General features: G+C 40.7%; 1 protein-coding gene across 1 annotated transcript in view; it reads left to right on the top strand.

Annotated features, from left to right (window-relative positions):
• Positions 1-22,674, top strand: part of smyd3 (SET and MYND domain containing 3) — a 119,326-nt gene extending 96,652 nt beyond the window's left edge. Inside the window, exons 7-12 of the mRNA XM_033626507.2 lie at positions 1,663-1,765; positions 2,389-2,499; positions 9,140-9,227; positions 9,449-9,623; positions 21,218-21,326; positions 21,842-22,674. Of these exons, the coding sequence (XP_033482398.2) occupies positions 1,663-1,765; positions 2,389-2,499; positions 9,140-9,227; positions 9,449-9,623; positions 21,218-21,326; positions 21,842-21,958 (703 nt within the window). The 3' untranslated portion in view covers positions 21,959-22,674. The remainder of the gene's footprint in view (positions 1-1,662; positions 1,766-2,388; positions 2,500-9,139; positions 9,228-9,448; positions 9,624-21,217; positions 21,327-21,841) is intronic.
• The last annotated feature ends 1,935 nt before the right edge of the window (positions 22,675-24,609 follow it).

Genomic DNA, 24,609 nt, shown 5'->3' with positions numbered 1-24,609 from the left:
GACTGATAATATTAAAGCTAAGTTTAAATGAAAGACCTTTGTGCATTTAATAAAAGTGTAAAAAAAACAATAAATTTGGCATCAGTAGGGTGTCAACACTGTCAGCCAGTGTGTCTGTGGATGAGTAGGAGGACTGGCTGCATCTATTTTAAATTTGGGAAATGAGTCTTTGTTTTGACAGAAGTGGAGTACCCATCGCTTCCTGATTTATTTTCTTATATGTGTCTGAGGGGGAGAGAGGCCGATAGAGCGACGGAAAGAAATGAAGAGTGACATTTGTTATGACAGAAGCAGAATACTCATTTTGTCATATTGTGCAGGGAATTATCTGTTTGTGTGTGTCCACGTGTGAGTGACTTTCTCTCTGAGGTTCATTTGAGAACTCAGTCTTAAGTTATGTGTGCAGGATTGACATTATGAGAAGTCACCTTGGTATCCCACAGCTGTCACACTAAACTAGCTTAACGATTGGATGCTGATCTTGAGGGAGATGTGTCATTCCAGGAGAGTTTTGTCCGTTTGTATGTCTCATTCTCGTAAACGCAAAATCTAAAGAATGCTCTGGGGGTCGATTTATTGCGGCTTATTCTCTTTGGGATGTTTCAATTGACTATATTGAGAACATCAAGTATAAATTGTCATGTCATATTTTTAAAGCCACGAGCGTGAGGCCCACTTCGATGTTTCAGTTCTTTCATTCTCTCCCTCTCATAGACACAAACGAAGTAAAAAAACAGATTCATAAACATAATACACAGCACACACTCCTCTGCCCATCCAGACCAGTTTCTCCTGGATGATAGTGGAGGCAGATGAGGCATGTGTTTTTATGCCTGCAGGGCTCCAGACCGCGACTCTTTAGTCACATTGTGTGACCATGTAGCACCAGTTAGACTTGCACATACAGTATTATTAATGTACATATGAACTGGAGAGCCATTTGTTTGTTTCCAGCTCACAGTAAATAAATCCTTGTGTTTAACTGCGTTGTGGTAATAGATTCACGTTCTGCTAACTGCTAACAGCAGCTGTTGACTGGAAGTTTTATGTTCACAGCAAAAACACTAACCCCGCTCCTCTTTTAACTTAATGTAACTGTAGTTTATTTAGTAGTTTAGTATCTGAGTTGTCTGCAGTAGTTTAGAGGAGATTTCAAAATATCAAGATATATAAATAACACAATAATATTTAAGGGTCATATTTCCCTGCTGTCATGGCTATGAGTCTAGACAGACATGGATGGAAACTGTAACTGGACTGGTTGGCGGAGGCATAAAACCACGTCAGGTGATTCTAGTTTCTCTCATGAATATGTTTGAGCAAATGAACATCTCACTCAGCACTGATCTCAGTGATTTTAGAAACCCTACACAGTTGGACATGTGGCAGTTGGTGGCTCGGCAGGACGAGGCTCTAGCTGTATTTTTTAACCTTTATCATGTGTTCTCTGTCTTCTCTTTTGCCAGGTTGCATTTGAAAACTAAATATTTAATCACAATTGTCTGTTTTGACCCTCTTCCTTCTTGTCTTTGCTTCATTCATTCTCCCTTCCCTCCTCACTGCTCTGTCTCCTCTCGTTTACCTTCGCTCTCCCTCCTCTCACCGTCTGGCGCTCTCCCTCCCTCCCTCCTGCACCTCATCATCTTGTTTGCTCTCTCCAAGTTTATCTCTGCTAAACCATGACTGTAGGCCAAACTGCGTGATGGTGTTTGTGGGAACAAAACTGCAGCTGAGAGCTGTTCAGGATATCAACCCTGAAGACGAGGTATGAGCAAGAAAATACTGAGAAAATACTCACACTGCATCTTCACAACATTAGCAACATGCAATATGACTCTGATTTTATCGACTGTGATGTTGCCTCTGCTTTTATGTTCAAGCTGTTTATGAGCAATATTTATTGAATGTTTTTTATTTGCTGTTGGAGCCAATGCCTGAGGAAAAATACATGATCTGAAACTAAGAGCCATGTTTTAAACTGACATAAAATCACTGCAGTTATTATGTGAGTTTTATTGTTTAAGTAATAATAAATGTTGATGGAACTACAATTAACTTGATGTTATTAAAGTAATCCTCCAAATCGTGGCCAAGTGAAATATCACTGCGACACAGGCAGGATGACACGTCCTAGCTTGGCAGTGTCTTCTCTCATTTTCCATACTTCACTGTCTCTCCTGACTATATAACGAGATGCATCCATGCCATCTGGAAGATACACACAAATATACATACACACTCTACTCCTACAGTGTCTCTTCCCACTATACACAATCTACACAGTTTAGATTCCAAATCATTCAACCTCCTGCACTGCACTGTGTTTAACAATAATCTATATTGCAAATATAGCAAAAAGGCAAACTTAACCGTTCTCTCTGTTTTCAGCTGACTATAAGTTACATCGAGACGCTGTCATTAAGGGAAGATCGACAGAGACATTTGGAGGACCAGTACCTTTTTATCTGCCACTGCCAACACTGTGACTCTCAAGACAAAGTAAGACTCTCACAAACACCAAACACAAACTGTGCCAGTGGCTACATTTATCCAACTAGGGGCTATACTCGGGGTAAGGCATTTATCTGATTAAGATGTTTATCATCAAAGCATCCCATCAATATTGTTGTTCCCTGTGAAGGCCCAGACACACCAAGTGGATGATCTGCCGCTGGTCAATGTCGGGCCATCGGTGAGCATCTGTCACCCTAGCTTTTGCAGTGTGTCCCGCACTGTTGGTACTAGTCGGCCCTTGTCTGCACTTGTTGCCAGTTTTGTGGTGGACTCAGAATGTTGAATTTGCATCAGAGCCACTCTCAGTGGTATCTAGTTCCTTATACAAGGAGAGAAACAAAAGTGAAGAAAGCAAACAAACAACTAAAGTCAAGAGGGCAAGATCAAAAAAGACTCATTATATAAGCAGGGCTCAACAATAAGGATTGCCCAATTGCCCGGGGCAAGTAAAACTCAAGGTCGGGCATGTAAACTAACAACTCACTTGCCCGATCGGGCAAGTTGCTAAAAATAGTAAAAGTTAATAACTAATTGATAAAATAAATGTATTTTAAAACGTGCTCCTTCTGCTCTGATGCAGCGGTCTCTCTGCCTGAAGTCACAGGCACAGCTGTGTAACAATGTCCTGCCCACAGCCTCCACTGATATTATTTTGCGCGACAGACGCTTCATATAATAACATAACAGTATACTATTTATGGTGTTATGTCATCGTGTCATTTCTGTCTCTACATGGTCACGCGTCAACAATTCTCCTCAGCTCTCTGTATCGCGCACGGCGGCGTTCCGCCACATACACAGGTGAGCACGCTAGAGCGACAAAGTTATTGAAATGGACAGTGTGTAAATAACCAACAGACTGCAGTTACGCTGCTCGCACAGCAGCGTAGCACGGCACTCGTGCTGAGCTTGTGTTGCGTTCAGGCGTTGTCACGTAAATAAAAACTTCCAGGACAAAACAGCTGCATGTCATGTGACTTTTAACTTTTTTTATATTCAATAAAATTGTATGTTCCTAAATCTTGAGACACATCATATGTAAGCTAGACAGACATTTCACCTGCTCATTACTGTGCACACATGTACTGTATGTACTTAGTCCTAAAGAGCCCTTCTGGTGCCAGTAGATACATAGAAACATCCCAGCAGGCTGTGCTTTGCAAGCATACAAAAAAGTTTCACGCATGTGAAAATTATTTTTCATGTGTGTGCTTCACCTCCGCTGCTACAACTCCATCCTAGGGGAAACACTGCTGTGTGTGTTTTGTGCAACAGGTGGATGTGGTAGTCTACTGGTAGAGTAGAGAGAGAGCTACGTAGCGTTGAAGTAGAGTAGAGCAGGGCAGAGAGATGGAAGCAAAATATATTAAACCCGGTGTTAATACAGCAGAACTGGAGAGAGGGGTGAAAAATAAATAAAGGTGGGCATGGCTCAAGTAGGGCGCAAAATTATAGACAGAGAATGATTGACAAATTTTTCACTTTAAGCCCTCACACTGTCATATTTGTGTAGGAATTAAGCTACAATACATGACGTATGTTATTTTAATTAATAAATACAGTGTGAATAAAGATTACATAACATAAAAATAACTGCAGTCTTTGTTATTTGATAGCCGCTTAAATTAAACAATTTTTATAGGGCAAGTAAAAACTGACTTCGGGCAAGTAGATCTCTGACCAACTTGCCCGACCGGGCAAGTGAAAAAACGCCTTAGCGTTGAACCCTGATAAGGTAAGATTATTTTTCTAGCCATTAAGCTCTTGAGCAGAAATATTTCCTAATTGTTTGTTATTTTTTTACCAGCTCACAATAGATACCTTTTGTTCTTTCAACAACGGGCTGTGTTGTCATTGTGCTTACTCTGGCATCTAGCATCTTGAATCTGTCCTGTCAGTCTTCCAGTTTGACTTTTTGAATGACCAATACAGACTGCCGTTGCCTTTTGCTATGGTGAGTTATTTCACCTCACACAGGCACATAATGTACATGCAAGTTGGTTGTTAGCTGCAGTCTAGGTGTGTTCAAGTGCAACATTTTTGACACAGGCGACGTGAGGCAATGCAACAGTCGGCCTTCGTTGACATTAGTTCTCTGATTGTGGTTCATTAGTCTGGGCCTTTATGAAGAACAGTCCAGAAATGTCTGAATGGAAATTCTTCAGGTATTCTACATCGCTCGTTATTTACACCATATACACTATACATTGCTTTGAGATATTGTTTATAATGCAGCCTGAACATAGTACAAAGATAACTTTCCAGAGGTAGATGCCTGATGTGGTAAATTTCTGTTAACATCACTTACAGCATAATCTCTCAAGGCAGATTCTGCAATTTACATTGTAGAGTTTGAACGATGCTGCGCTTTAGCCAATCACAATTGAGGGGGTGGGGCCGAGACGTGCAGGTGTCCCCAGGAAATGTGTACCTACAGAAACAGCAAGCTCTGCGTCCATGGCGACCGCTCCACCCAAAACGCTGTCTCGTCAACGTGAAAAAAAAAAAAAAAAAAAAATTCCAGCGGATGTCTTAGTTACAACATGATTGAGCTAACTGGAGTAGTTTCATGTTGTATCTGACAACAGGAGGCTTTTAACAGATGACGTCCTGATGTTAGCTTTGCTGCTGCTGTTAGCTGTCCCTGTCAGCTGCAGCCACTGATGCTTTCTAGACATCGTGATTTCCCAAAACTGAATAAATACCACACATAGCAACACAAAACTGCTTTGCTAGCTCAATCATGTTGTAACTAAGATATCCGCTGGAAAAAAAAAAATTTCACGGACCGTTTATTGAGTTACTGAGTTGCTACAGACACCACTAACGGGGCTAACAGCTAACAGTTAGCCCAGCTAATCTACGATAAGCATGTTATTAATTACAAAATGTGCACACAGAAATAGTAATGTTTGTTCAATCATTGTGCTTATAGACTTTACAAACATCAGATTAGTCTAAACGGTGATATAGTGACGTGAAAAATGTGAGATATATAAATATGTGTATATATATATATATATATATATACATATATAGCTAAACTCTGCTGGTTTCGTATTTGTAAACAACAAGGCAATTCACTGGGGGCACCACCGGAAGTGAAGGGGTTGAGCGATCCCCGAAGCCCCTGCACTTCCGTTAGTTGAAAAACTACAGGCAATGCCTCCAGAGGTAAAGGAAGAAAAAAAAATCCTTTTTTTTTTTTTTTTTTTTTTACCGATGGATTTCCAGATTGCTTACAGCATAGATATGAATTTTGTTAATAACCCAGAGAGTGTTTGCAAATGGTGAAATGATAGAGGTGATTCAGTGGAAAAGCTTACTGTGTCCAAAAAACTTGCCTTGGATTGCAGTTTGTTGCATTATAAGAAACTCTAATAAAAATTCAGTAGAGAGTTTTAAATGGCTAAAACTCCCTTCAGTAGTCCGACTAAAGTAGGAGAGAACTCCCCTGACCTGAACTGATTGTCATGCATAACTGCCTTAAACTATGATTGTGTCATTGGTGTTCATGTGCCTTTAAGGTCATTCTCAGGTTACACACACACTCACACACATGTACATTTGTCTGTCTGAAGTTCTTCTCTAATCCAAACCTAACCCACATTTTTTAATCTTTTAACTTTCCAAAAACTGTTCTTGCTTGAAATGTGTAAAACATGTGGTTTTCACAAGATCAGAAGTTCAAACACACACAGACATGCTCTCTCACTTTCTCACTCTCTCACTCAAACACACACACACACACACACACACACACACACACACACACACACTTCTGCTGTGCCACTGTTGGCTGTGTATCTGTGCATGACGCGTTACAGTGTACCCTTTCCTGTCCTCTCCTCCTTTTCCCTCCTTCACCCTCTCTTATCTCCTGCTGTCCTCCTCTTCCTTTCCGTCACTCTGTCACGCTCCACCCTTCACACACACACACACACACACCCCTCTCTCTGTCTCCACACTGAAAAATGAGAAATATTATCTTGTCTTTCAGCTGCAGTTTTCTTTTCCATCCATCTTAATGCACTCAGTCTTTCTCCTCCAGTCTCTCTCTCTCTCTCTCTCTCTCTCTCTCTCTCTCTCTTACTTTGTATGTTTTCATTTCTCTGTCTCTTCCTCTTTTTTTTCACTGCTGTCACTTCTGCCTCCAGCTTTGTTCTCCATATGCTCTATGTTACACTTTGGTTTTATTCTACCACAATATACCCGCACTCAATGATTTGTGTGTGTGTGTCTGTGTGTCTGTGTGTGCATGTGGGTGTGTGTGTTTAAGATATGGTAAGAGAGAGCACTCAGTTGATTTTCTGGGAAAATTGTATTCATCTTATTCAACCCACCTTAGTTCTGTAACACACACACACACACACACACACACACACACACACACACACACACACTTTGTGTCATTCCAATTCTTTCTCTTTAATCTTCAGATGATGATGGCAGGCAGCTGGGTTGTGACCTAGAGTTGTCATGACAACAGATGACTGTTGACATCAAACCCAGGGGATGGTGATTGTTGATGTGGTGCTGTTTTTGTGTGTGTGTGTGTGTGTGTGTGTGTGTGTGTGTGTGTGGTAATAAGTCCATCTGTATTGCCCAACATATACCATCAAAGTAGATTTCAGTGGTTTATTTCAACCCTACACTGTCCCTGTCTCCTGTCATTTTTCTCCTCCTCTTCATCTTTAGTTTTTAACATTTTCCTCGCAAGAGAAGCCCGGTATATATTGTGCCATTTTGGGCTGTCCCAGACAAAAAATGACCATTGTGAAACGTTGCAATATCTTTGGTTGTGGCTCTGAAACTGTGGTCCTACTTGCACAGTGAGAGAGGTCTAAGGATGGCCATTGTCACTGTCTTGCGATCAAAGACAGCCTTGGATAAAATTCTAAGCCAACCAATAGAAATGCTAAACCCAAACTAACAGACAGATAGCAGCTCACAATGGAAGCAAAATGCCCTAAAAGAAATTTGTGGGGCTCCAGCAAAGAGGAAAACCTTGTGGACTTGAGGCAACAGAAGCCTTGCCTGAATGATGTGTCCTCCAGCTCTTACCATGATTGCATAAGTATGGAAGGAAACAGCAGCGGGGTTGCTGCTGCCAGGTGAGCAACCTAGTAGCTAGCAAACAGGCACACTGCAGAATATAATGCCCACAAAACTTGAGGTCATTTAATAATGTGACCCTCTATGTTGTGCTCCGCATTTGGAGAAGTCACAACCCATGCAGCATCCTTGCATTCTCAGTATGGGAAGCTATTGCATCGTACGTCATAGCCTGTGATTCAGTAGGCGCTGTCATTGTACAGTCTGCATACATCAAACTTGAGGTCTTACCCAAGTTTATTAGATCCATGTCGCACAGTGTAGCTGCATTGAGCTTATAAGATTGCTAAAACCTCACAGTCTGTAGGAGAGTTAAGGTACAATGCATGATGGCAGTTCTATTAAATCACTACTTAATAAGCACACAACTACAAAGCAACTCCATAAATCTGTTGCATAAATGCACGCCAACACACATGCAGCAGACTGTAACTGCTGTGATATCCATGGCTGACATCAGTTGTTAGTCAGCTGGGATGAGATAAGCAAACTCCACTCCTAATAAAGATGTTCTGTGCCTGAGTAGGTGCTGTAGTATTCATGATCTGTCTTGCTCTCAAGACTGGTCTCCAGATCACTCTTGAAGGTCTCAGTATCATCCTGGACTCGACCACATTTCCACTCAGCCTCAAACAAGAGGACTCGGGAGTGTTGAATAAAGATGGTTAAGTTCATTTCAGCTCCTTAGTGTTTGTTTGCTCATAGAAAACAAAGGAAAAGCCCCACACATAAAAATTCAACACTGCAATGCCTTCAAGAAATGTCTCATGGCACACTCATACATACACACATCTAGGTATACGGTATATGATATTAAAAGATGTGAATAAAGATGAATCTTCGTGTTTTTGTGAGAATGTGGATCTGTCGGATCAATTTGAGGAGTGCATGTTACACATTATTGTAAGTGTGCCATGCAGTGTGGTATTCACACTGGTCCGATCTTGGTCTTGACTTGGAGATGGCTTTCACATCAGGGACCTGGGCCTCTATCCAAGTAAACTTGACCCCAAAGTCTTAGATTGATTAATGTGAACACTGTGTACTGTATGCAGGCACGGTATCCCAATCCTAACTTGAGTTCACTTGAAAAGAAACTCTCGAGTATGATTTATGTGTAGTTCATTACAGTATGTATCTAGTGTGAACACCAACTGTAACAAAACTTGAACATGAACTGCTATTTAACACAACTACAAGGAGTTTTTATTCACTTATGAAACAGTCTCAGTTAATACCGATGCCTCAATATCAGACGGCAGCGCGCTCTGTACTTTGGCATGGTGCCAATCAATTGTACCTAACATCAACATACCATTGGTCTCAACCCCTTAAAGTCTTGGTCTCGTCTCGGTCTTGATACTCTCCGGTTTTGCTCATGACTTGGTCTCAGTTAAGATGGTCTTGACTACAACACTCCAAGTATGTACATAAGCGTGACTGCATTTTAGACCTTAATGTCACTTGGTCAGTGTGGATGCTCAGGTGGTCCTTCTCCTCTCTTTCCTAGGATGGACTAATGCTGTCAGGGGAAGACTCAACATGGCGCCTGCTAAAGGAGGCTCTAACCAGACTGGAAGGACTGAAAGCAGAGTCCAGTATCCTTTACCTTTAAGATCCACTGCAGCCAGTGGACACTGATCATTGTCATCATACATCATCTACTGTACTATGGAATAATGAATCAATACATCAAGGCCTCTCCACTGGCAACATTTCATCCTTTAAATAAAGTCATAAATATGAGTGTGCAGCTTTAATTGTCACATCACTTGGGCGCTCAGTATTAATGTTGCTTTTTACTCAAGTGACCCTCCAGAGTGGCAAGCGTTGCAAGAGAGCTGTAGTCATCTGTTATCAACTGTTGGGGGTGACGTGCCAGATGAAAATCTCTATAAACTCAGAATGACAGACATGGCTTTAGATGCCTGCATTCACCTGGGATGCTGGGAGGAAGCTCTGACATATGGGGAGAAATCACTTCCAATTTACAGGTGAGTCACAGTGTGTGTGAAGGAAATTTTCATATGGGGAAAATTAAAACTTCTGCGGCGTCCATAGATGGCTTATTTTTTATAATCTAAATGTATACTATGCAGGATTTTTCTTTAAAAGCGATGTATAGACTCAAACAGAAGTAACCCCTCTCAATCATCGCTTACGACCCACTAGAAGTGTGTGGCGGTGTATTTATCTACAGAGACTCTGCCCTCTGCCTGTGTTTTCTTATTTTCTTCTTATTTTCTCATGGGCATGTACCCCCACAGCGCTCAGGTGAGGTCAGGGCTTTATAAAAAGGTAGTGCAGCAGGCATCCAAGAGACACAACACCAAAAAAACACAAATATAGCGAGGCAAAACGCTTATCGAGAGGGAATCTGAGGTTGGATTTACTTTCAGTTTCACTGGCGAGCATTTTCACAAACAGTAACTGACAGCCCTGCATAGTACATCTTTAAAAGGGAAAAACATCTGCCTTTAAATCTGGATAACCACTCGGATTGAGTGGCTCTTCCTTGCTGATTCCAGTAGGGACAGCAGTGTGAAGAAAAGGACAAGAGTAACTCATCCAGAGTGCATCTGAAGTGCAGCTCCTTTAGTTAAGGCAGACTTGCACCACTGTCTTTACCAATGTGGCTTAATACTTCAAAGTTATTTCCTCAAAGATTTGGGCTGCTACTCAGTCCTGATGCCTCCATAGTCGTCACAAAGCTTCCAGACCGCATTTTATGTTATTTTAGACTCCATGGTTTTTAACACTGAAAGCGAGGGGGAGATTCTCAGGTAGATTACCTGCAGAGATCCAGGAGGTGCTCAGCAAGGTTAATGGGAAAACTTAGTATATTGTACTGATCTTTTGAGATAACATATAATGCATCCTATGCTTTTTGTTGAGTTCAAACTAGAGCGTGAGTTCTGAAAGCAGTGGCTGAGTGTTGAAAGATTCAACAGTGAGGAGATTTCACAATGCGGAGGATTTGACTCTGACTTAATGAAGGAGATGAAGATTTCCTTCTGTTATGTCTGTGGAGGCAAAATAACACTCAGCAGCGCTGGTTTAGAAATACATGATTATCATGTTTTGTGGACAGGCATCAGAGACATGTGGGTTTATATGGCTTGTTTATGGAATCCTGTTGTAAATCTTGGTCAAAATGTGCAAAATATCTGTAGACAATCTTTAAATTGAGCTTTAATCTTTGGCCAGCTGCAATAAATGTCTTCAAACCTCCAGATGCAGTGAGATGTCTGGGCAAGCCATGACCATTTGGTTTGACTAAATTAGAGGAAGTTAGGATCTAAAATATTTGTGTTTGAAAGTACAAGATTTGATTATGATGTGGCAAGAACAGAAAAGAGAGTAGAGGGGAATAATTCAAAATTCAAAGAGAAGTGTAAAGTGGTGACATTACACTGAGAGCAGATGTGTAAACAGCGAAAAGACAAAAAGTTGAGTATGTCGTTTGCAGCAAACAAAGAAGTACAAAGCAAAAGAGGACAAGAGAATGCACGGACACAGGAGTAGATGAAAAGAAGACCACAAGAGTGCTTGTAATGAGACTAAAATAATAGCTTAAATGTCTTGTCCTAATAAAGAGGGGAATTACTGAAAATATATTAATCTAAGATCTAAAAAAATCCAAAGTTACAGTGTAGTTTGAGCTACACATCAGATTACAGTAAATTGCATCAACAGTTTTAATTGTTTTCTGGATTAGGTCCTCTGGCCCTCACACATCCTCACCCCCTTTTCTCTGCAGTGTTGTTCTCTCCATCTCTCAAAGTCAACATTACTCCCGCCAACTTTTGTGTGTGTGTGTGTGTGTGTGTGTGTGTGTAAGACTAATTGGTCTTGTGTGAAGGGCAGAGCTCTAGTGGCATAGCTGCACTGGCTCTCTCAGTCTCACACACACACACACTGAGAGTGAACAACATATCTGCTGGAGAGAAAACAGTAACACAGCCTATCAATAAATAACCAGACGTGGAGGAGCAGAAAGAGAGAGATGGTGATGAGGAGGAGGGGATGGAGAGATTGGTGTCCGTTGGAAAGAAGAAACTGAGAAAAATGTGTCTCGAGGACGCAGAGGTGAAGCCAGAGTGAGAGACGGTTGTGGGGGTTTTAAGGAGAGAGCAGGGAGAGGAGTTAGGTGAGGATGGGCGTGATAACGGGGATACGAGCAGGTGATGAATGACGAATGAGGCAGGAGCGCGGGGAAGTAAGATGAGAGTGACAGAATCACAAGGGAGAGAGAAAGAAAGAGGAAAAATTGGGGTATGAAAGAGGAAAGTGGACAAGAAGAGGAATAGAGGAATGCACTGAGCATTCGTTCGGCAAGGAGGGGAGACAGCGATGAAGGAAAAAGCATGAAAGAGAAGGAGAGAAAGGCATTCAGGAGAAAATAGTGAGAGAGAGTAGGAGGAAGATCCTCCATATTCATCTCCTATCTTCCTCTGGGCTCTTCAGATGGCAGAGAAGAAAGATAGCTGCAGGAGTTCTCTATCTCTCTCTTTCTCCTGTCCTACCCCTCATTCTGTATTCCTTTCTTCTTTCACTCTCTCTGCAGGTCTTTTTTCGGTTTCTCTATGCTGTTTGTCATGTATAGAGAGGGTTTCCCTGTGCCTCTGTACAAATAATGCACACCTGCTGCAGGCTTATTGAATGTCTCCATGCTGCACACACACACATACACATTCACGAACATTCAAGAGGTGCTTCTTTAAGGTCTTGCACATATGAAGTATGTAACAGACATTTTGATTTTTCTTGCCTCTCTGGACACATGTTGTTGCTTTTCTTCCTTTATTTCCGTGGGTAACTGTCCAACCATAGAGGATGTTACTTCCCATTGAGGTTTGCGTGGCAGCACTAATAGAGAGTAACCGCTACATCATGTCAGCGATGTACAGCTTCTATTCATTTATGTTTTTGGTTAGTCCCTCAGAATTAATAAGCCAGAGCTCCTCTCTCTCTAGATGCACTGATTTGCATCTATTCAGCACTTTCATAGAGAGAAATCTGTTGCATAAGATTTCTGCATTCACTGTGGCCTCGGAGGGGTGGTGAAGTGCACCCACGCTGTCAGCCCTGATCAGTCTGGATCTGTTGGTGGTGGCATATGAAATAAGTCTTTTTAAAAAAGTGCTGTTTTCATTCTGAAGACAAAAGTATTTCAAACAAAATATTGACTGAAGTGGCAGACAAGTAGTTGGGGAAAAGAAAGTGTATGAAGTTTACCAACATGTTACAAAATAACTCATGTACTGCTTTGAAAACCACAAATTCATGAACAATGTAAGTGTACACAATGACAGATTTTTCCTTAAGTGGAATTCAGGGTCTTTTTAGCAGAACAACCCCGATGTGTTACCTGCTTATCTTTGCAGGTATTTATGAAGCCTGTGAGATGATTAACAGGTTAGGAAAGAATGTGAAGAAATATATTTCCACTAAAGAAAATTCAGACTTTCCTTCATATTTTTTCTCGTGAAATACTGGATAGATTTACTTTGGGTCCAGTGTGTCGGATTTAGTGGCATCTAGCCATGAGGTTGCAGAACTGAAACCTGTGTGCCAAGCGTGTATGAGACCTACAGTGGCCAACATGAAAATGCAGTGACCCTATAGAGCTGGAGCTGATGTGACCGTTCTTGGCTGCTGTAGAAACAATACATTGGACTTGTTATTATCAGGTGATTGTAAGCTAATAAAAACATAGTTATGAACAGTGCCACCGCTAAGGGCACCAAAGCATGCATTGTGCATACAGCACCAGTGTCAGAGGGGGGACCCAAAACTGCCCAATATGATGATCATCAGTTACAATTATATGTAATGCATTAACTCTCCCAGTTAAGGCCCTCAGAGACACAACATGGTTTGAGCAGCACTATAGATGGTTTCAGTGAACACAGCACAAGCTCGCCAAGCACTGCACTTGCAGTTGCGCTCGTACTTAAAGGTCAATATTGGAGTTATTGATACGGTCAGCTGCCTCTGCTGGGCCAAGTTTTCTTAAACTTAAGCTCATTAAATCATACCTATGTTTAACAATGGGAGAGAAACATCTGGTGGTCTTTCTGTCCTACCCAAATGACCAGCAGCAGCCCTGGTTATGAATTTGTTTCTTTCATTTCTGCCAATAGATGCCCCTAAATTCTACATAATGGTCCTTTAACTATTAGAGTAAAACAATGTAGTTATAAGTCAATATAGTTGAAACTTCTTAGAGTGATCATGTGGTGATCACCCACTTGTATGGACCAAAAAGCTTTATACAGAATCATTCCTTTGGAAATGCTGTTTAAATAATATGCTTAATGAAATCAAGTAGTCTGCTTACACTCTTCGTTTGGGGGCCTTTCATCCAAGACAACATATTGAAAAAATTTAAAACTACTGTTTTGTGTTTTTTATCTAACCTTACTCCCATCATGATAGTTTGCCTCGCAGTAACCCATCTGTTTCCAGCTGGCTACTTGAGGCTGGTGCTGCATGCACAGTGAAATCATGGTGAAAAGGAAGTAATTTTCTCTCAATGAAAAACATAGTCTCCTTGAAGATTATGACAAAGTGCCAAAAACGAGCCAACGAGATGCAGCAGCGAAACTTGGTGCTCCTCAGACTACCTTGTTCAAATAAACACAAGAAGTTTGTGCTCTATTCATACAACAAGAAACAGTGATGGAGACAGAAACTGAACATGCAGGGGTAAAGCTCCTCTAGTTGAAGGTGCCCAATCCTCAACGTCACGTAATGACCGTTTGGAACAGCTGTACTGTATTTTGAAACCATCAGTAAAATTCAGTGAGTACTAAAGCTGTTGGTTTCATAACATTATATACATGTAATAAATACATGAATACTAATTCATGCAAGCTTACGTGAGCGTTTGAGGGCCACTGTTGTGGATTACTATGGTGAGGTGAATTTTTCTGGAATAAAGGGTCAGCTAATTCATTAAACTGTGATTTAAACCTCATGTAAGTGTTCTTTGTTTCAGTAGCAGATGCATGGCAGTGCTAAGTTTGCTAAACTGTGGAAATATAGGACTGAAATTACTGTTGCGTTGGATAGTAAACAAAATACAATTAAGGGAAATACTCACAGCTAATCTTTCCTCCATGTTTTCGCTCTCCGTCTTCGGTTTTCTACTTAGTAAGATAGTCCATGTTTCCCTCTCACCAACAGCAGGCCGTGGATCTTTTTGTTCCCAACAAGAGCCTCATTAGTTCCACTGCATTTGCCTGGAAATGCTACACTTTTACACAACTATTAATTTCTCCTTCTTGCCCCTTCTCTTACTCATAGCCAAGAGCTATGGCTTTCTAACTAGCTGCATACGGCAAGACCATATTTCCCTTCAATTTACTCTCCCAGGGGAATACGAAGGAGGGGAGAATTCGGGAGACAGTTAATGAAATTATTTTAATTGCTGTGTGGTTCTATGCAAAGAGAAAATATAATTGGAGTTTGGTGTTGATGTGTGTGTGTTTGCCTGTCATTGCAGCTGGAATCAGTGGCTTTGTAATTAAATCAATGTTGTAACTTGCTGTTAGTCATGGAGGACTAATGTTGTTGGTTTAATCTTTGAACATCCTTTTTAATGATTCAATTCTAACCACAGGATCGAGGACCACCTCTGTAATTAGTAGGCATGTCAGTTAGTAGCTTAGTTAGGCTTGAGGATATAAACAAATAGGCTGTTAGCGCTGTGAGAGAAAATGCTGCTGGAACATATCAGAGAAGCTTTTGGGCCCGATTTAAATAATCTATAGTGCATGGTCTAAAGTGCACGGCACAAGTGTGTTTAGGGTGTGTCTAACTCCACTTAGCTGGTTAAACAGTGCATAATCTCAGCACATAGTGAGGAGCATGGGGCAAACAGGTTGCATTTAGTCCCTCAAGTAATTATAGGTGTATTTTGGGCATAACATGAATTCAACCAATCAGGGTTGCTTCCCTTTAAAAGCCAGGTGCAACTGCACAAGGCACACTGATATTTATACGGTGGATTGAGCAAATTGAACAAGCAAACAGTATATAGTGAGAGTAGTAATGTTACTGCAGCAAATATAGTGGGACGTTTAAGCAGAAATAGTAAAAAAAACGATAATTACAAACTTGACAGAGGAAAACTTTTAGCTTTTGAAGTAATCAATGAAGTTACACTGCTCTTTAGGTATTAATGTGCAGAGCCTCTCTCTTAGTGGGGAGTCTGCTGCAGAGCAACGGGAGCTCTGCTTTGCTATATTCATATTTTAAAGAATGTAGTTACACTTTTCCTCATCAATGATGTATTATTTCACCCACCCACAACCCATCCATACATCCATATGTGTATAACAGGTAGGTGCATCTTACTATCTGAATAATGCGCCCTTTACATAGCATGAAAATACTGCGCCATTCTGATTTCAGGCCAGGTTTTTATTTGTCAGTGGTGCAGTTGCTTTCTTTCTTTCAGTTGAAGTACATTTGCTGTGAGACAATGTGGGCACTGGCCATGAAAATCACAACTGCGTCGATCTGAAACTAGCAATGACAGTTGCACTGTGCTGTGTGCCGCTTTGCACTGGGTGTAAGATGAGATCCATAGAGTTTTAAATTACTCTGGCTGTGACCACTACGAGTTAATCAACTTTGATTACATTCGTGTCAGAAAGCAGATTTTCCTTTTAAATCAAAGAGTGAAAAACTTTTGCTATCAGAAAGTTACTGTTTTCAGTCCATGAAGAAATAATTAAGATGAATGTTCTCCTAATAACAGATGCAGTGTAGCTTCCAGGAGAATATTGAGCCGGCTTGTGTTGCGTTTACTCTGGAAAGAAGTGAAATCTGGCAAATATGCCAGGTTACAGAGGGTGAAGTGGATTTAAATTGACCTTATCTTTGTGTGCATGCATGCTCATACATTAATGCCTCCGTGCATTTGTGTATTCATGTGTCTGTGTTTACTTTCAGATCTGTGTGTTTGTGTGAGTGAGTGCCAGAGAGTGAGAATGAGCCTCAGACAAGAAATCTAAATTCTTGTCCAGTGAGTGTTTAAATGCCGCCTTATATAAGATTTCTTTTCTTTTTTCTTTTTTTTTTAAACAGTCTGTGTGTGCAATCAGGAGAAAACAGAGAGAGTGAACAGAGGGAGGACTTAGGGCAGCAGAGGTAGAGTGGAGGGGAGGAATGAATGGAGTGCAGCAGGGGAAAGAAGGAAGCAACCGACCGACCGACGTCACCACCTTTAATCCCTGCAGCTAGCGGGGCACAAAGCACAAATATAAACAGGTAGGAGCAGAGCATAGGAGATATGAAATAGGAAAAGGAAGGAGAGATTAGAGGAGAGGGATGAAGGAGAAAAGAGGATAAATGACATCGTAGTCAGGTAAATGAGTGTTTCGAGAACTCCAGTGTTTACCAACAACAAAGCTGCTTCCTAAAAGTCCCTGGTGTGTATTTATCTTTGAAGGACTAGAAATGTCCCAGCGCTTTGTGTGTGAACTGTCTCTTAACAGCCTGTTTGTTTTTACATTATTGTGGGTTTGGCTATATGTTAAGAAAACAGGTCATTAAGCATCAGTGTATCATTAAGCATAAATGTTAAGCCATTTGCATGTATGTGTGCATACAAATGGATCTGTGCGTTTATGTGTGTCCCTGTGAGTGCTGTGGGAGTCTCTTGGTGTCAGAATCATTGATCTGATCATAACTCTGGCTCTGTCACTATGGATACGCATCACTGATCAAAAGCAACACTCGCTCTTCCTGTATCTTTTTCTGTCTCTGTAAGACTGGCTTCAGGGGGAATCAGGGCACCGTGAGGACAGCGCGCACCTGTTTGTTTGTGGATAATAAAAATTATATCTTTAAAATATATTTTCCTTCCTTTGAAATATCTTTTTATGTGCTTCTCTTACTGTCTGATTGTTAAAGTAGTGAAACTTGAATGGGAAGGAATGAATTGAAAGAGCTAGGATGCCAAATAATGAATATAGACTGTCTAATTTAAGAGCATAAACATTCTAAATGGGTACAAGTATATTAGTTTTCTTGCATGTGACGTCATCAACCCGGTCTCACTCCGGAGTTGTCGAAAACTGCCACTTGGTCACTGACTTCAGCCGTCAGACACCGATGAAAAAAGCTGTCTTCTTACGTCAGCATGATACACGGCCAGTTGCCATTATAGTTTAGAAATGCCCAGCAGCATCAGGAGGAAACACGGCGGGACAACAACAAAAATAAAGGCAGCGGAAGTCCGAGTAGGGAGGGCAGGAGGGGTATAAAAACCACTGACTTCTGCTTCCAGTAAGATTGTAAAGCCATACCTTGCTCTTTTTTCCTAAACCCAACCATGTGCTGTTGTTGTCTAAACCCAACCACAAGCAAGTGTTGGCAAAATGTGACCACACATGTTAGTTGTTGAAGGGAGAAAAATGTCACTTTGAGGTGTTGTCCAGGCGTAGTGCATTTATTTTGAAAGAGACCATATGTAAATGGTACATTTCCTGTGAAAACAGAAGCGTATTTTGGAAACCGACAACAACACATAACAGGCAGAAGTTGACACTGCATCCCAGAAAGTCAACGACCAGCGCACCCAGGGTACCTTTCACGTCATATGCAGAGGTGGAAAGTAGGCCTACATGACCAAATTTCGATATGTGACGAGGTTGAAGTGAGAATGTGTTGACATGGGAGATGTTTAAAAAAAACACACTGAGAAACAGCAGCAAATGGGTATCAAAAACCTATGTCTTCATTTTGGAGGAGCAGAGTCAACTAATTTCAAACATAAATGTTAAAGCATTGTATTAAACAGGCCTTGAGTTGAATGCAGTTACAATGTCCTGTGACAACTTCTCCATGTTTTTAGCCACAACCCAGATTGTTTACTACATTTCACCAGACCTCTGGGAACAGTTGATCTACTACGTAGAAAATAGTAGCTAAAGTTAGCTAACGTTAGCTAGTAATATTAGCCTGACCATGGTGCATCCATGTACATAGTTGAAATACAAAAGACAGTTATTCTCAAGCACATTTACTCACCCAGCCAAAACCAAAAAAGCTGTCATTTCAGCCGTGGACCCAACTGCACACAGAATAGTTTTAGTCCAGTAGACTCTTGTACGCTTTTATCGACTTGCAATGTAAGGTTAGTAACTTCAGGAGGTCTGGGAGATGAGGTAATTTGTAACAACGATTGTGTCCACTCTGGGCAAAACGGTGTAGTTAATGGAAAAACCACTTTTCTTCATTTTGTATGGATCACATCCAACATGAGTTTCAATTTTCTGACGATACCTGACAACCTGCAGGTGCATCCAACCTTTTCATATTGTCACTAACCTCTATATCTAATTCATGCAGTATATACATTTATCACTCCCTGCCCTTCATCTGAATTTTGTGCGTCATCGCAGTCCCATGATTGCAAACGAGCTATTTCCTGTTGGAATATTGGTTAATGCAGTAGCTGACAGGAGGTAAACAGGGACCAAAGCTGTTGCCCTAGGAACAGAGTAGCAATTAAACTGTCTTTAAAGTGGAAAGTCAGACAACAAAAATAGATTTGCACAATCCACATATGCACATACTAATTGAATTTCTGTTTTTTTTTTTTTTGCTTTTGTTAAGACCAGTCCTTGCTTACACATCCACTTGTACACATGTCACACATGCATCCAGACACTGACTGGCAAGCAAATTTTATTAGTCTTGTTCATTTAATCATCTGTCTTGTTGTCTGTTGTCCGTGCTGTGCATGTGAGTGGACTGCCTTAGGCTTCACAAGTGACTCGAGCGCACACTGGCAAATTAAAGCGAGTGGTTAAGTGCATGTTTTTCAGTTTTGCCACCTCTAGTCTACATGATGAAGAAAACTTGTACTCTCTGTAGTCTTCATTTTGATGAATAATTAAATTAAGTCGATGAGCCTCAGTTGTTGTTGCTTTAATACAAAACACTTGAAGTAACAGAGCAGTGGTTCAGCCTCATACAGCGAATCTCACACGTCATACAGATGCAAGTGTAATCAGGCTGTCTTGGAGCTTTCAAAACAGTTGTCCTGGAGCCCTCTGTCCAGTCTGTTTGCTATCTACAAGGTTTCCCTCTTGAACTAAACTTAAAAAATCCCAAAGCATCTCCACATGCCTGCATGAAGACAGTGAAGGACTCTGACAACATATTCACACTGGACGTGGAAACGTCTTGATTTGTCAGTTGTTGCACAAGCAGTCTGGCACAGTTGCTTGGCCGTTTCTCTGTGCTGGCCAGGAAGTGATTCTGCTCCTCTGCTCTTTTCTAACCACACATACAGCTCTATCTCTGTCTGCTTGTGTGTGTCTGCTCAACTCTCTTGTTCTCTTTTAAGACACAACTGACAAATATGTGGAATAAGTAAGCATGGGATGCATATTTCTTAAATTATAAGAATCAGATCATTTATATCATAAATCAGATATTCAGAAAAAATAGACCAGATGCAGAAATTATTGCTGCAGATTGCGGGCCAGCTGCAGAGCTTGGAGCCAGTGCACATCAGATGTGAACAGCCCAACTGGTTAACATGGGTGCTGAAAGGAAGCGGGCAACGCTCCAGGGAAAACAAGGGCGCTACATGGCGCTGCCGTGTCCAGCATGAACCCATCCTGAGGCCTTATAAAACACTCCATTACCATGGATGACTTATACACCTTCATACATAGTTATTTTTATTCATGATGACATTCACATGCTTTTATATTTAATAATTTTCCTACAACGCTACACTTAAACATTTACATTGAAAAGTGGACTTGATGGAACTTCATCATATAATGCATGCCTTGGTTTGACTGGCTTTTTATGGCCACCTAGACACAGTTAAAAATCTCAACGTGTTCATGTCATGTGAAGTTCAAGGACAGTGCCTGTGGTGGTTTTCGTTTTAAAAAAAACAAATGGGACCAGAGAGTGTGATCCAATTATGGGGGCATCGCTCAGCTCAGCTTCCTTGGGAGAGCTTATGCCAAGATGCGAGACAGGAGATTGAGGACGATTGTTGAATGTCAGATTCCTCTGATAAGATTCAGTGGTGTGGCATCCATCCTGGTCATGCACCGTGGCTGTTTACTCATGTGAGGATACTAGAGGGATGATGGGAGTTTGGCCATCCAGCCTACATGTTTTGTTTTTATTTTATCATGTCCCCTTTAGTGTCTTGTGGGGGATACTATGGGAGTATGGGGTGACAGGACTGTTGATAGAAACTATCCAGCAGCGTATGACCAGAGGCAGAGCTGTTTTTGCATTTTTGCTGTAAATCATAGTAAATGTTCCAGCTGGAAGATGGGGCTGGAGGAAAGGAAGTCTTAGCCTGCTGATACCCCATAACCTGGGCCTGGATAAGTGGCAGAAAATAAACAGATTGATGTACAAATTATGCATTACAGCCGCTACACTGTGCAAGTTATGAGGACACTGACGTAATACAGTTTATGATTTCTAAGTCTTTGATTTTACAAATATTTCTAAACCAGATAGAGTATTAACAGCATAACAAGCCTATCCTTAAGTCATGTCTCTTCATCTTTCTCTTTCCTTTCTAAAGGCAATACTACCCTGATCCCCATCCAGTCCATGGGGTCCAGCTGATAAGAGTCGGAAAGTTGCAACATTACCTGGAACATATTGAGGACGCTTTGGACACATTCAAACAGGTGTGAGCAGTGAATTATGTTTTACCCACCAAGTTAAAGGGATAGTTTTTGAAGTGGGGTTGTATGAGGTACTTACCCATAGTCATTGTATTACCAACAAGGCAGTCAGTAGTATGCTCCAAGTCTGGAGAAGCAGACAGGATATGAGCCTCGCCTTGGTGAACTCTAAGTTTTTACTGACTTCCATCCCACTGTTTTTGATATAGACCCTCATATGGGAGTCCAGTGCTGTAGCCATTTGTCTTTTTGTCTCTGTTGTGTTTCCTTATTCTGTGTGTTGCTTCAGTGAACAATATTTCTTTTAGTCCCTTGAGCTGAAGTCACTGCACTGAATAGAGTGAGTAATTTCTTTTGTACAATGTAAAGTTGATAAAGTACAAACAGTACAAAGTCTGAGCGTAGAATTTATGGTGGGTGGGGGGGTTGTGTTAGTGGGTTTTTTTTCCTGTTACATTTATTAACTAGCTAGCAAAATTATATATCATCCTTAAGCATTTTCATTTCTTCTTTCCCAGGCTTATCAGATCGTGAAGGTCACCCATGGTGATGATCACCCCATGACCACTGATCTGTTGATGAAGATGGAGGAATGTCACACTGAGATGGGTCAACAGACATTTAGACGTCACTGAGACAAAGCCACAAGAGACAACTGCTACTGGACTCTTTTATATGACTTAAAGGACTAATTTCTTAAAATTTAAATGTTGTTCATTTTTTTTCATACTTAATTAGGAATTTTCTTAAAAAAAAGCTTTGAACTTGATTCCTCATTTTGTAAAAACTGAATGAAATAAGTTAAGGTTTGTGTTACCCACTTTAAAAAGTCGAATGTGTACAGCCATGCATGGCATCTGTTAGGCTGCATTCAGGCACATTGGTGCATTGAGCTATAGATTACCTTGCTAATATTTGGTGATTAGCACTGAACACATAGTACCGCTGAGGCTCATGGGAATGTCATTAGTTTTGCAGTTTTTTTCTCATAAACCAAATTATTAAACAAAAATATATTTAAAAAAAAAAAAAAAAACTATAAATGTCACCAAAGTCACCTGGGCACCATGAAAGGTTTACAACTGTGCATCCAAGAGTTGTTAAGATATTTCAGTGTGGAACAAAGTGATGACACATGTTAAAGTGTTTTATAACCATACTGAGCCCAAAATATTTCATATTGTGACATGACATATTACAAAATATTACGATCCTGACACTCCTGACACCTGACAGTATCTATACTATGGGAGGCAACTGGCATTCTGATGTTTATCACTTTTGAATCAATGTCATACACCAGTGTTGTTTCAATGTTGTTTTATAAACCTTAAACATTGTTTGAAAATTATTTCAATGTTGAACTTTGACACATTTCTTTCTGAAATTTCAATGTTGATTTTTGAGAATTTTGTCAACCTTTTTACAACCATCAGAATTAAATGTTGTTTTAATGTTCAAACAACAAATTTCAACCACATTTCAATGTTGAAGGTCGGTCGTGTGCCAGTAGGAGTTTGATATATATGTTTCTAAAAGGTTTTACTTATCTGAAACTTTTTGCTCTCTCAGCACTGGAGTAGCCGACATGTTAGAAACTCCAAATCTTTCATCTCTCCTGGATTAGCTGACAGAGAACCATTCCCTGTTTACAGTTATTCAGCATGAAAATTATTATATTTTATTATGCCTAGGCACATGTCAACAGCTGTGGCCGGTTGTGTGTTTGTGCCTCAGAGCTGGTAACAGCCCTGGCCAGAGGTATTATGTTTTTGGGGTTTCTGTCCATCTGTCTTTTTCATTCTCATGAACCCGATATCTCAAGAACGCCTGGAGGGAATTTCTCCAAATTTGGCACAAATGAGCACTTGGAATCAATGATTATCTGATTAGATCACTGTGACCTTGCATCTGTGATCTAATCTAATACTCATGAACTCAATATCTCAAGAAGGGCTTGAGGGGATTTCTTCAAATATGGCACAAACGTCCAGTTGGACTCGGCAGTGAACTTATCAGGATTTGGTGGTCAGAGGTCACTGTGACCTCACAAAACATGTTTTCGGCCATGGCTCCAGAATTCATACGCTAGTTATGACAAAATTTCACACAAACAGGATAAAATGAAGTAAGGTTAAAGGTTAATTTCACTATGACATCATAATGTTCTGCAGAATTGCTTTTCTGGCCATTAGAAAGAAAGGGGAACATATGGTCAGTGCTGAATTGGTGTCACTAATCTCAGGTGTCCACCTTGAAACTGTGCTAATTGTGTAGATCCTCTGTGCTGCCGGGGGGAAGATGTGTGTGAAGCACCCATGCTTAAGAATATGCAGCTTCTTTGAACAAACATTTTTATTGGAAGTATTATCTACCGTCATGCCTACACCTTTGTGTCCAACACAAGCTCACTGGTTTTGCTGATTTAAAGCTTCAGGTGAAAAACTCTATCAGTCCTCTGTACTTCTCTGTAGAAATAGTCTCTAAGTCAAGATCGTGTGTTTCACCAGGAATTATTCATCAGAATCATATATGTTAATATAGTAACAACTTCCATTTCACCAAAAGCATACACTTAGAGTAATACCTTTTATTGAATTCTTTCAGAGTCTTCACTACGTATATTTTATGAGTCTGGACAAACATAGATGCTGCAGCCACCAGTCGGAAATTCTAGTTTTTTTAAATTGACAATAGTTAAAGAATTACAGAAGTTATGGCAGTAACAACAACTTCTTTTTTTCCTGATATGTGTGGAAGAAAAGAGAAAAGACTTTCATTAATTGCATCTTGAAGAGATTGAATGAAATAAATGTGAAGATTGAATGGAGACGTGCAGTAATGAAACTAGTGGACTGAATGGTCTGTGGAAGAGTCTGGCCCGCTGTACAATACTGCTGTTCCTCCCTCCATTACTCACTTCATTGGCTCTGTTTCTCTCTATCTCTCACCCTCTCCCTTTCTTCTCTCTCACCTCTTAACGGCCATCAAATTAGATTTACTATCCCTTAACCATAACCCTCTGTCTCTCCCTTTCTGTCACTCACCGTCTCTCTCTCCCCCATTTTCTGTCTCTCTCTCACCCCCCAAAGGCTTTCAAATTAAATTCACTGTTCGTCGGCGTCTCTCTCTTTCGCCTCATGTCTCTGCAGGCAGCCTGAGCCAATCACAAAGAGAACACCGAGTGGTTTTAACCCATTTTCATTCACTCACCCTCCTGCCATTTGCTCTCCCCCATTTTCAATTTTCACTCTCATTTTGGAGACGCTCCTTCACTATGTGTGTC

The sequence above is a fragment of the Epinephelus lanceolatus genome, chromosome 2, assembly GCF_041903045.1.
Source record: "Epinephelus lanceolatus isolate andai-2023 chromosome 2, ASM4190304v1, whole genome shotgun sequence".
Taxonomy (NCBI): Eukaryota; Metazoa; Chordata; class Actinopteri; order Perciformes; family Serranidae; genus Epinephelus; species Epinephelus lanceolatus.
This window is presented reverse-complemented; position numbering and strand designations above follow the sequence as displayed.